General features: G+C 38.2%; 2 protein-coding genes and 1 pseudogene across 6 annotated transcripts; 2 read left to right on the top strand and 1 right to left on the bottom strand.

Moving 5' to 3' along the window:
- Positions 1-3478: 3478 nt before the first annotated feature.
- Positions 3479-5591, bottom strand: LOC137739913 (zinc finger protein CONSTANS-LIKE 4). Its single transcript, XM_068479663.2, has 2 exons — positions 4010-5591; positions 3479-3920 (listed from the first exon to the last, which is right to left on the bottom strand). The coding sequence occupies exons 1-2, from the start codon at positions 4706-4708 to the stop codon at positions 3597-3599; spliced, it is 1023 nt and encodes a 340-aa protein (XP_068335764.2). The 5' UTR covers positions 4709-5591; the 3' UTR covers positions 3479-3596.
- A 1105-nt stretch (positions 5592-6696) lies between these two features.
- On the top strand, positions 6697-8991 carry LOC137740548 (protein BOLA4, chloroplastic/mitochondrial). Of its 5 annotated transcripts, none has more exons than XM_088685120.1 (3): positions 6697-6986; positions 7670-8237; positions 8595-8991. In XM_088685120.1, exons 2-3 carry the CDS (start codon positions 7751-7753, stop codon positions 8678-8680), a joined length of 573 nt encoding a protein of 190 aa, XP_088541246.1. In that variant the 5' UTR covers positions 6697-6986; positions 7670-7750; the 3' UTR covers positions 8681-8991. The 5 variants fall into 5 exon arrangements, with proteins under 5 accessions (XP_088541246.1, XP_088541244.1, XP_088541247.1 ...); XM_088685118.1 differs by having other exon boundaries at positions 6699-6982; XM_088685121.1 differs by having other exon boundaries at positions 6702-6982; positions 8462-8991.
- LOC148691018 (presenilin-like protein At2g29900 pseudogene) lies at positions 8700-11798 on the top strand (annotated as a pseudogene).
- The last annotated feature ends 1813 nt before the right edge of the window (positions 11799-13611 follow it).

Below are 13611 nucleotides of genomic sequence, written 5' to 3'. Positions count from 1 at the left end.
ACCCAAAACATTTGTATAGAGAGAGAGAGAGAGAGAGAGAGAGAGAGAGAGAGAGGACTCAGAAACATTCAGTGGTTATCGGCAAGGCAACTTTGCCATTACGCACGACGAGCGAACCAAATTGTTATCCTCATTGTCCTCCTCCAATAAAACCAGAAAAGAGAGAGAGAGAGAGAGAGAGAGAGAGAGAGAGAGAGAGAGAGAGAGCTGAGAGTTTGTGTTGCAGGTTGAGCAGCTGAGCTTTGGGGTTTATATATAAACATAATGTGAGTGCGTCTTATGTATATTACTTTCAACATGTTTTATTAAAAGAATTATGGAGTTTGGTGGGGGATGCCAAGTTTGATCTTTAGTTTGCCTTGGCCGCCAAGCCTTTGAATTCAAACATTTCTGAATTATTATATTACTTTTTTGTAATAATATTTGTGAATAATAATCAAATTCAACTTGCAGTCTGAGTGATAAATTATTCCACTGCATATAAGTTTGTATTCAGATGGTTTTCGTCATGCCCAAAGCCCAAAGCCCAAAGCCCAAACCAAAACAAGGGTGCACACTAGGAGGAGTTCATCGGATCAGACGTCGGACCACGTTACTGTTCGGGCCAAGACCCGCTGGGTGAGAAGAAAAAGAAGTTGGTAAAATCGAAATACAGTGTTGAGAGTGTGAATTCTCATCCAACAAAATAATGTACCTTATATATACTTATAATATCTATTATCTATTAATTTTGGAGAATTATTATTGGTACTTACAAAATTTCATTTTGCACCGCTAACAACTATATTTTTAGAGTACAAAATGAGAATTTAAAAGTGTGAATAACAATTCCCTATTTTGTTGTAAAACCTTATATATATTACATGTATGGTTGGGTTTAGGTGAGACTTGCCTACACTTGTATACGTCATTGTAATATTATTTGAACTCAGTAACATAATATCACAATGATGATGTTAGAGAGATCAGTTACTTGAATTATATTTGGTAAATCATATGACGTGATAGTTGATGTTTGAATTCCTTGTTTAAATCATTAAAGAAGGTAACCAACAATTAATCGTCATATCATTTAGTTTACAAAATATAGTCTAAAAACATAATCTTCCTTGCATTTTCCTATCCCAGTACCATTGATTTTTAATTTCAAATTATTAATTTCAGATTATCCCACCAAAATACAAATCCAGTTGAATAAAATAAAATACAAGAAATAAAGACACAAATAAATTTACGAGGTTCGGCAAAAAACCGCCTATATCCCTAGAGAGATATTGCTCTTCACTATGAGAATAACAGTACAAGTTATATATGAGTTAAATCGACATAACACAATCCCACATTCCTTGTACACCCACTCACATAATTTTTCCAAGAACCTCACTCTACCCCAAGAGTTCTTTCACCAGTGACTTTTCACTCTAGCTCTCTTGTTTTTCTCTCAACCCATGTTCAACCTTTCCCATGAGAGAGTCGAATGCTCTCCCCCTTGGATGCTTATGTGGTGCTTGCACAATTTGTAGCTCACGAATTGAGAAATTTAGATTGTTTAATTTAAAATTCGCAATCCCCATTAGCCAATTCTACTCACCCACTACGCATACAATCTCTATTTTTCAACGCCCATATCTCTCTCTTGCATGATCCGAGTTCTCGATACGTGGATTCTGAAGTGTGAGAACAAAAGAGGATCTCAATCCCTAACTGGAATGTCCTAGAAATCAATCACTATGAACAAAAGAAGTAATTAACAATACAAAAAAAAGGTGTGTTAAAAATATCAATTCCCCTTCTTTTATCAACATAAATTCAATGGGGTATTCAAAAATGAGTTCAATGGGGGTGAGAAACAATTTCTAGCCAACTAGCTATGCAGTTAATCTTCCATTTAGTTCTTAATAAAACTAAATTACCAACTTGATTTCCTTCATCACCAACTATTAGACTCTCCAACTCATGCACTCTCTTGATTAAGCTCCAACGATGTGTTTACTTATCTAGAATGGATGCAAAGAGATTGGTATCTTTTCATTCCTGGTACATCTAATGCATAAGGAATGAAAGAGTGAGTTCACTGTTGAAATTAGCTACGTCCACCCAATTTCGATCACATGTCATTTTCAGAGGGGACTCGTACCATACTTGAACAACTTGGTATCATACTCATGCCCAAATTAGGAGTATGAACCACTTCAACTTCACCAAAATTTCTCAAATTCAACTATTCTTATATCTATATGTATAAAGAGAGAAGGCAAAAAAGTGAAGCTTTTATAACACCTAAATTACCTTCTCCCATTAGCAATTTAAATAAATAAATAAAGATCCACAAAAAACCCAAGGTAATGAGACTTTGGGTGATTAGTAAATTCATTACTTTTCAAAATAAGTAAGGGAAAAAAAACATCAAATCTAAAGCAAAAAGCTAGTATTTAATAATATTTGATAATATTTGCATATAAAGAACCAAAAACTTCAAATCTAAAGTAAAAATATTTTTCTTATCATTATTTGTATCATCTCTTATAGAAATGAGACTCATGTGCATTGGCGGGCCCAATATCTATTAGTGAGATAATACAAGTGATGACAGAACTAGATAATAAAGATAGCACTACTTAAAAAAGAAAAGTAAACTCGTCATTTTGTACCTGAAAAAGAAACCCAAAACATTTGTGTAGAGAGAGAGAGAGAGAGAGAGAGAGAGAGAGAGAGAGAGGACTCAGAAACATTCAGTGCTTATCGGCAAGGCAACTTTGCCATTGCGCACGACGAACGAACCAAATTGTTATCCTCATCGTCCTCCTTCAATAAAACCGAGAGAGAGAGAGAGAGAGGGAGAATTGCTCTTTACTATAAGAATAATAATACAAGTTACATATGAGTTAAATCGACATAACCCAATCTCACATTTCTTGTTCATCCACTCACATAATTTTTTCAAGAGCCTCACTCTACCCCAAAAGTTCCTTCACCAGTGACTTTTCACTCTAGCTCTCTTGTTTTTCTCTCAACCCCTGTTCAACCCTTCCCATGAGAGAGCCGAATGCTCTCCCCCTTAGATGCTTATGTGGTGCTTGCACACTTTGTAGCTCAAGAATTGAGAAAGCGGACTGTTTAGTTTAAAATTCGCAATTCCCATTAGCCAATTCTACTCACCCACAACGCATACAATCTCTATTTTCCGACGCCTAGATCTCTCTCTTGAACAATCCGAGTTCTCGATACGTGGGATCCGAAGTGAGAGAACAGAAGAGGATCTCAATCCCTAACTGGAATGTCCTGGAAATCAATCACTATGAACAAAAGAAGTAATTGACAATAAAAAAAAAAGTAAACACGTGGATTTTTAGCAATAAAAAAAGTCTACTTTGCCAAAGGCTTATCCAATTAATGGTTTAATGATTTCCCTAATAGTATAAATTATTCCTGATGCGAATCTCCAAACCAATAGCAATCCAGATTCTGATACGCCCGATACCAAATTAAAATTCATTACTGCTGCATAAGAACAAAGTTGTACAAGATCGACGGCCAATATTTACACAAAAAAGCGAAATTACAAAGCTTGATTACCGGTTAATTACATCATTAACCTAAAACGACGGAACGATGCCGTAGCGGCACGTCCGCTCCGCTTCGATCTCCACTTCCGTGCGCTTCGCGAACCTGCCTTTGATTCGCGGGCGGGTCTCCGCGTACGCTTTTCTCGAAGCGTACCGTATCGTCTTCTCGAACTTTCGGTTCTTCCGCTTCTCTCTGTACCTCAGGACCCTCGCCTCGCGATCTGCGGACGAGAGCTGGACCGCCGGATGTGATGACTCCACGGCGGAGGTCATTGACTTGTTGTAAGGATTTGAAACGTCTGTCATCGCGTTGGCATCTGGCACGATGCTGACGTCCATCGAGGACGATGATACCTGTGGTTCAAAGCAGGGGATCAGAGACTGAATGAATGCAAAATTTTCTTCGGATCTGTCTGGTTACTGAGAAAATTGAGAGGACTTACACTCTGTCTCAGACACTGAGCGGGGTGGTAGCCGTAGACGAAGGGCTTGGAGGCGGCGGAGAAGTCGATTTCGAAGCTGTGGTCGTTGACGAGCTGAGGCTGCATGTTCTTGCTTTGCTCCGGAACGACGCCGTCCGTGACGCAGCTGTTCTGCTCCTGTGCATCTTCAAGCTTCGGATCCACATGCCCGTAGTCCAGATCCAGATACGGATCCATTTCCGGGAACAAGTACTGCCCCGAGTTCAGATCCGGATTCTCCATCGCCTTGGGATTCGGGAGCAGCCACGAGGCGGCCTCGGCCTCCTCCCTCCTCGCCTCGATCTCTCCGTCAACGTCGGAGAAGTAACGGTCGTCGAGGAAGTTGACAGCGGATTTGACAGCGGGGACGGAATCAGTGGCCGAGTTCACCGAGTCGTAGAAGGGCGTGACCGGGACTCGCTCGTGGCGTCGGCTAAGAGGGTTGGCGGAGTGGATGTCGCGGTCGCAGGTGACGCAGAGGGCCGCGTCGTCGGCCTTGCATGTGACGTGAGCTGGAGCTTGCTCACACACCTCGCAGAGCCAGACGCGGGCGTGGCGGGAGGCGAGCTTGTTGGCCGCATGGATCTTGGAATCGCAATTGACGCAGAGGAAGGCGGAGTCAGCGCGGCAGAACAGAGTCCCTGTCGCCGATTTGCACGAGTCGCAGAGTTTCAACGCCATAACCGAAATCTGCTGCAGTGTAATAATTTTCGTAAATATTGAAAACCTCTCGCTCGCTCGCTCACGCACGAATACTCTCTCTCTCTCTTCGCTTTTCTCTCTCTCCCCTTTTTGCGTTTTGATCCAGTGTGTGGTGTCTATCCGGTGGGCCAGGGATATCTAGGCAAAGACCAATGAGGATGCGATACGTTGACAAACCTTAGCCAAAAGGTGGGGCTGTCAAGTATCAATGTTAGGTAGGGCCCATGGGAGATGGTCCTCGTTTGCCTATGAAATTTCATTTGTTTCAGCTATTTCCGCAGTGGCGTGATCAGAATGAGAATGGGTAGGCGGGGGCCCACAATTATTGGGGGGTGGGGGTTGGGTGGGGGAAATTTTTTAGATTGACCGTGACACGAGATGGTACATCTTGTGTCATTATATAAATGATGTGATATGTGTATTAAAAGGTTAATAACTTAAAGAATAAAATTTCCCACCACTTACATAAAAACATGTGGTGTACCACTCGTGTTCCTGTCACAACTAAAAATTTCTCGTTGGGTGGGGGTGAGGGGATTCTCTCTTCTCTTAGTCTTATTCTCCTCCTATTTGAATGATTACAATTAAGGGCACGTTAAGTTTTAATGTTAACTTTTTAATAGCTAGAAAAATACAAAAAGGCATTTGTGAGAGTACGGATGGGAAGAAAATTGAAATTAGAGAGAAGATAATCCTACTCAGCTGGAAGATTCACGCAGTGCTCTGAGTTGGGACAACTTTTCTCTCTCCTCTCTTATTTTCTCACCTCCTGTTTGAATGCTACAAAAAAAATTATCATTGTACAGAGAGAAGAAAAAAGGAGAGAGAGGAAGAAGAAAAATAATTATGAGAGGACGACAGCGAGGGTAGATAAAAATGAAGGGAAGAGAATCCACATCCCTTGAGTTTAGCTCAAAAGTTGTTGTAGTAGCTATTCGCTGTGTATTAGTTAAAAGAAGCTTGTGTGTCTTCCATGTTAGAAAATGCTAGGGCTAGTTGTCGAGAGTAATTATTTATCGTTAATGCATATGAAATTATCTGTATTAGCGCTTCAAATGAATGATACACCAAATTGCGCATGAATAGTTGACCATGTTTGGTGAACTAATTAGGATATGTTGTGATCAATTAAATGAAATTGAGTCAAATTCATTGTTTGTTGTGTTAAATTGTGAGATTATACAATCTCTTATTGTATATAGATTACAAGTCTTATCTTATAAAACCTAATCAATTTCTGCCTATACAATCATATCCTTAAAGTCAAATATCATCCAACCACCAAATGGGCCTTAAGAGTTATTTCGACTGATTGAGGGGGAAGAGGTGTATTATTCATAGTGACAAAGAGGCCCACTATTACTACTAAGCAATCACAATAACTTATTTTTTTATTTTTTTAACAAAAAATAAATAAAACTTATTGTGTAACTATGTTACATCTTTAGGGTATTTTTTCAAGTTAATAAATGTTACAATATTCGCAATATGCCAATGAGATTTATGCTAATTATAAACAAGTTAATTGAATTTTATTGTAAACTAATGCACTTTAAACAAACAAAAGTTACAGCTGAGCTGATGCCACTACATAATAGTTGCAGCCCTACTAATATTATTGATGTCAAATAATTCGTTTGGAAGTGTTTTTAAAATGACTGAAAGTGCTTTTAGAGATTATTTTTGAGTTCTAAAAGCAATTGAATTGCAGGAAGCATTAGTTATGTTCTTCTTGTAAAGTGTTTTTTTATTATTTACTTACATTTTTACTAAAAACGTTTTCAACCATTTTAAAAACATTTATGAATAAGTCTAAAGATTTGAAACTCATTATTTTTAATAAATAAATTTACATGTTATACAAATTAATTAATAATACCGCGTGACAATGTAGCAGCCGAACTAAAAAACACATCCCTCTCAAACATTGTGCATATTCAATTCCTACTGGTTGAAGTTCAAACTCCAGACGGCAAATGGAGATGCAGATGAAGCGGATAGACGATGCGAGGCGCGAGAAGCAGCAGGAAATCTGTGGAAGCGTATGTTTTAGCTGACGTGGTTTTTGAAAGTACCGTCGGATTGTACCTAAAGAAAATTAAACACCTCGGATCAAGTACTAGTAATATTCCATTATTCTGTTTCATATTTACACAATTACCCCTGGAAAACCCTAACGTACCGATTTCCCCTCTTTCGTTCCTCTCGTTTGCTCAGCCGCTCTCTCGCATCGCAGCACATACAAACCGCGAGGTAAGTACGCTTCCTCTTCCCTTCTTCCTATTTTTTCATCATTTTCCCCATAATTTATGAATATATAGGCTGCTATACTTCTGTTTTTACTGTTTTACGGCTTCTATAGTGGATTGCTTTTGATGGGTTAGTGAAGATTTAATTAAATATAGTAATTAGGGGGGTAATCACTGGATTTGATAGTGTGGGTTTTGAAGATTAATGTGAATTTAGTTGAAGGATTCTGCAACGATGGGAAATGATTATTTCATTTGGTACAGCTAGTGATAAAATTTGGACCCTTTAGTTTAAGGCCAGTTTGGAAATGCTTCTCATGAAAGCACTTCTGCCAAATGTTACTAGAAGCGCCTTTAGTTGGTTATCTAAACGCAGTTCCAAACAGATTCTTAGGCGCTTGTTTGGGAATGCTTCTGTAGGAAGCCTGCTCATAAGCGCTTATGCTAGAAGACCTTGTATTATAAATATGTTGAGTTTCTTCAAAAAGAGATTATGGGTAAAAGTGCTTTTATGTTTTTCAGCCAAACGCAGTTAGAAGCGCTTTCAGAAGCAGTCCCAATATGGCCTAATATTGACTGTTATTCGAACTTGCAGGGGGTAATGTTAAAATGAAACTGGGTTAGCAAAACTTGATGTTTGCTGTATCATTTATTCTTTCCAATTTTAATTCGTACCATCATATTCGTGCAGGTGCTCAATTCTTGCATTAGAGTGCAACCTTACGTAGCTTAGAGTTATTAGAGTTTCAAGTAGAGGTGTAGACAGGGAAGAATGGCGGCCAAGTCAATCATGGTGCGTCCATACGTGTTATCAGCCTCCTGCACCCTTACACGAGCTCTGCCATCCTTATTTTCTCAACCAAGGAAAGCACTGTTGGTACTTAAGAGCCAGAGCATCAGATTGTTGCACCATAGAGCAATTGGCAGTGAAAACAGGAGCAATATGAGATTGGAATACGGTGGTGTGAGAAGATTCAGTCCTCGAGCTTCAAGTGTCGGAAATGCTGGATCCATTGACTCCCCACTAATAGAATCCATGAAGAAAAAGATCAAGGAGGAGCTAAATGCGGAATCCGTTAGTGTAGAAGATATGAACGGGGATGGCCGGCATGTGGTCATTGATGTCGTCTCCTCATCATTTGAGGGACAGTCGGCTGTCAATAGGCAGAGGATGGTGTACAAAGCCATATGGGAGGAGCTTCAGAACACAGTTCATGCAGTTGATCAGATGACTACCAAAACCCCGGATGAAGTTTCTGGTAAGAAGTGATGATAGCGTTTATTGGCGGAATTTAATTGTTGCATTTGTTAGCAAGTGGTGGATTGCCTTTGTGGATAAGGCTTTTATCTTAAATCAACTGCGTCCCGAGTTCAAATCATTTCCTCCCCTTAGTCTATTGCAAAACAATTGTTGGATTTGTTACAACAATTAAATTAGGCGACAAAGCCAAATATTATTGTCAACTGTTGTTATTATTCTTAGGACATAAGCGATACTAGAAGAGGGAGAATCGGCCACAGGAGCTCGAGTACCCTATTCTAAATCTTTGCAGCAACATGTATGGTAATCCATGCAATCACCATGGATGAAGCTTTGATTATAGTCGTCGATGCAGGCTATGACACATTTATATTTCGAGCATTTTTTATCGGGGATCGGAGCATTCGAGCAGTTTCGTTCCTCTCCTTGAAGTGCACCTGATGACGAAACAATTTAGGAAATGCAAAAAGTAGGGAAAGAAACTGATGTTAAGAAGAGATTAGATGTTAATATACCATTAGAGGAGCAAGATGAGCAATATCAGCAGAGGGAAGAAACACCGGCGCTTCATCTGTCTTTGAGAGCAAATGCTATATTAAGCTCTCTTTCCCTTGTGGTAACACAAATTTGTGTGATTGGGCTAATTTATATACAGTGAAGTGAACGATTAGAACAAAATATGGCTTATTTGGAGGTGTTTATAAAATAACTGTAATGCTTTTAAAGAATTTTTTTTTTTTGTTCTAAAAGTACTTAACGTGCTCCAGTGCTTATTGTAGGATTCATTTGCATTTTTATTAAGGATTGGTTTAAAAAATGTTTCACTAGAAGCATTTTCAGTTATTTTAAAAACACTTTCAAACGAAATTAATGTACATGATCTGATCATACTTGTATGGTCAGATGGAACGCTTTTTTTTCCTTTCCATGGACGTTTATCCATGTGATTTTTCCTGGAAAAGGCTTTTTCTATGCCCCTCTTCAACGTGCCCCGGATTTGTATGTTTTAATTTTTTCGTTAATGAAGTGCGATTCCTCTCAGAAAAGAAATAACAAAAATAACAAAATTTTTGAAATTTAGTTTAATATCGCGTGGAGCAATTATACATTAGGATAATATTACGGATTAAGCAACTCTTAATTGGAAAATTTGAAACGAGAATCCATTAGTTTAATATGCGTCATGTTGCGGCAAAGTCTAAAAAGGGTTTTCTATTTATTTACGCATCCTTTCAATATCACCACTTTTTCTTTTGTAGTAGGTACCAATGAATGGTCCGAAAGATTAACAGTTAGATTTTGCATCTACGGATCTAATGAATTTTTCTTACGATGAAATCTTGCATAAAATGCTTACCAGTGAGTAGTATGTATCATTGTAGCCGAACCCCAATATCACACAAGTAAGCTTTTGAATTGAGCTTTATTCATTGATAATAATTAGGGGTGGAGCCACCAAGGGACTAGGGTAGTCCCAGGTCCGTCCTGACTTGTAAAAGGTGTATGAAATCAACCAACGGCCCCAAACTTTTATTTGCAAAGGTGTGAACCTCAAGGAAGAAGATGAGATAGACAACGTTGTTAGCTTGTTTTGATCTTGTTTGACTGTTTAATAAAACAGTGTGTTTGGTCGGGGAGGTTTTAAAAGAGACGTGCAATTTTGAGAAGAAAAAGCAACCCACTACTAGTGCCATTTTCTCAACTACCAATAGTACACACCTTGTAATTTTCTAAAGCAACACACCTTTATTTGCAGACCTCTTCCGTTATCCTTCTTTTTCTACTTCTTCCACAGCCTACCTCTTACTTGGTTGTCCCGGTTTGTACATTTTTATTCTTCTCGCTGTTAAATTTAGGGTAATGCTAGAGAGATAGATTTTTTTTTTTTACATTATGATGTGATTAAGTGTCGATTAACGTGCTTATTTTTTATCGGTGACACATCATTTGATTTACAAACTTGGTTTAAAAATTTGTTCTCCTTAACATTACCCTCAAATTTAAGAGAGGTCTTTCAATTTTGTGAAGATTACTCAAATTGCATATGTTAACATGTTATGAGCTCAATTTTACACACATATAGTGAAAGACTATTTCTCACTCAAAATCCTAACTCCACCACTGATAATAATCAGTTGGTCTATCAGCATTTGGTTTCAACTTTACAGGATTTCAGGATATTATAGGAAAATATGTAGAGGATATTAAAATAAATTTTAATTAGAAAAGCAAATACGAGGTACAGGAAGTATATACAGAACATTCAACAGTTGTGAATAAAACAACAAAAAAATCCAAGTCGGACGAATTATGTATTCGGGTCGGGCCTAATGCGGTTTCCAACAGCTAATCGGTCCGGCTCCATAACTTCTTTATGGACCGCATTCCCATTATTATCGTACCTGCACGCCTACAGTTACAAATATATACCTGGCTTCTGTGCACTGTAGAGTGTAGACTGTAATCACGATATCATGCTAATACCTTAGCGCATTTAATGCAGAAGTAGAATTCTTTCACTTTCTAATTTCTTTCTTCTTTTATTCTTTCCCATTTAAACGGTTGTGATTATATTACGTCTAAATCCTGTTTTGAATTTTTTATATAGAGAATAAAACAAAAAGAAAAGTGCGAGAGAAGATGATGGAAATGGATGGTAAAAAAGATGTCAAATTTTAAACATAAAATTTGAATTTGACAACCATGTGGCATTTTGACATCTTTCAAAATTTTGCTCTCTCAAATTAAATATTATTTTATTATACTATTTTCTTTTCTTTTTATTTTATTAAACTATTATTTTATCCCCCCTTCTTTCCAGTCCAAGCAGCTCTTCCACCAAAACACCTGCGAAACCTTTCTCTGCCGAACTCTTAGGGCTGCGACCAAATCTCAAATCAAAAATCCCAAATTCCGCCCTAAGATCCGAAATGGATTCAATTATCGAACACCCAATGGCCTAAAACCCAAGACCCACAACGATTCTCAAATCCCTGGGCGAAGAACTAATTAGAATCATCACTCCGGTCTCCGTCTGTATGCTGCTGGTGGTCCTTCTGGTCACAGTCCTAAACGACGACGCTTCATCCTCGTAGGAGACGGTGAACTTAATCGCCACCATTGCCTAAGACGAGACCTCCTCGAACTCCTCATGGGACAATTCGTGGGTGCCCTCTTAAACGCCCTTGTTTTTGTCGCCGTCGTCACGTTCGTTTTGGTGCTCCTTTTTTACCTCAGATGCACCAAGTTCCTCAAAATCTACATGGGTTTTTCGTCTTTTGATGTTCTGGGGTTCATGGGCGGAGAAATTGCCCTGTTTTTTATTGAGGACTTTAATGTTTCGGTCGATTCGATTACTTTTGTTTTGGTGTTGATCAATTTTTCTGTTGTTGGGGTTTTGGCGGCGTTCATGTCGAAAATGGCAATTTTCGTGACGAATGGCTATTTGGTTGTGATTGGAATGCTGGTTGCTTATTGGTTTACATTGTTGCCCGAGTGGACAACTCGCCGACTTCCTCAAATCGTAGCGAGGATTCGAGTGGTTAGTTTCTGGGTTTGATTAAAAAAAATTAATAAAATAACATTTATAAATTAATTAAAAAATATTTGAAGCTACTGTCGCTACTGTCAAATTTGACAGTAAATTTTAGTTGCCATTTCATGTCATGCCACATTAAATTTGGCTTCTCTGTTGAAAAACATTACAGCTGTCCTTTTTTACTGCTATTATTGATATGAACATTTTAACATTTTTTTTGAAGATGCTCTAGTAGGAAGGAAGAAAATCATACTTCTTCGTTTAATGCAGGGACGCGGCTTCGCGTGGCGTTGCGCAGCGGACAACTCAAAGATTCGTGCCTACACGTTACTTTCCAGTGGACCAAGGGCTGGTTTGGTATTGCTGTGCTTTGAAAAAAAACTGCTTTTGCTGTGCTGTGAGAATAAGCAGCTGTGAAATAAATAAAGCAGCAGAGTGTTTGGTAAACTTTTTTGTAAAAGTGCTTTTGAAAAAAAAAAAAACAGTATTAGAGTGTTTGGTAAACTTTTATGTAAAACAGATGTGAAAAAAAGCCGGTTTTTCAAAGCTGGGTTTTGCAGCTTCTTGTTTTTGGCTTTTTTTCATCCAAAATTGTGAAAAAAAGCTGAAGCTGAGTGTTTACCAAACATAAAAATAGCTCCCAACTTTTTTTGATAGCAGCTTTTTTCAGAATCTCAGTACGTCCAAACCCAATCAAAATCATACACGTGTATGTCTCTCATGCATCCCAAGAAAATGGCCATGTCTGACCTCAGCTTTCTCGTGCCCCAATCTGAAATTTCCGGGCATTGAGTTGGGAGTTGGGGATTGTCCCAAATTTCTAAAAATAATGTTACATGTAACTGGAACGTTAATCTCGTACTTTTAATTATTTATAAAATGTTATGTATATATATATTTATCTTGAATACACTGTCTCCAATTAAAAAATTATTCCGTGACACCACAACATCGTATGCCAATTTCATTCCCATAATGTTTGAGTTAGTGGTATTCAAAGAGAAGATTTATATAATAATACGATTCTAATTGGTAGCTAGTTTTGTTTTTTGTTCCTAATTTTGCGTTATTGTTGTTTATGATATTTAGGGGGAAGGCGTCAGGTAGTCTTGTTTTTTGTTCCTAATTCTGCTTGTATAAGTTTATCTTACATTGCCAATCTCAAGTTCGAATAAAAGAGCAGGGAGAGGGTGTCAGGTAGTCAACATCCGGCACTCCTATCTTATGTCGAATCTTTGGGATGCGATCATACCAACTCATATGTACCAGATCCCATCAGAACTTCAAAGCTAAGCGAGTTTGGAGAAGAGTAATACTAGAATGGATGATCTCCTATGAAGCCTTCGTGTTGCATCCTCACAACTGACCCCACACAATGGGAAAAAACTTTATTGTGTTTTGTCGTTTATGATATTTGACCGCGAGACCTCCTTCAAGATGGAACTCAACATCGTTAGAATTTCCTGTGCTCCAAACCCATGCTTTTCCTATGTTTGTAAAAATGCGTGGGGAGGAAGGCAAAGAAAGATAAATTATCCTTCTTAATTAGTGCAATACGGCTCTAATTAACAATTAAGCTGGAAAGATAAAAACAAAAATCTCTAACATCAACTGCAACTAATTAATTCTGCTTTAATGTCAAATCTCATCAAAAGTAATAAATCTCATACAAAATTTGCATTTTCCGGATCAAAACATAGAAATTCCCCAAACCCCACCAGAAAAATAACAGAGCACTGTTTTTTTTTCCTCTCTCAAGAAATACATGCCAAAACTGAAAAAGAGCAAAATGAGTTAAGCTTAGAGCCGGCCCTAAGGGTAGCCAGAGTAGGCG

Source organism: Pyrus communis, chromosome 15 (genome assembly GCF_041283825.1).
Source record: "Pyrus communis isolate YQ-2024b chromosome 15, ASM4128382v1, whole genome shotgun sequence".
Taxonomy (NCBI): Eukaryota; Viridiplantae; Streptophyta; class Magnoliopsida; order Rosales; family Rosaceae; genus Pyrus; species Pyrus communis.
The sequence above is the reverse complement of the archived record's forward strand: the minus strand, read 5'-3'. Positions and strand labels throughout refer to the sequence as shown.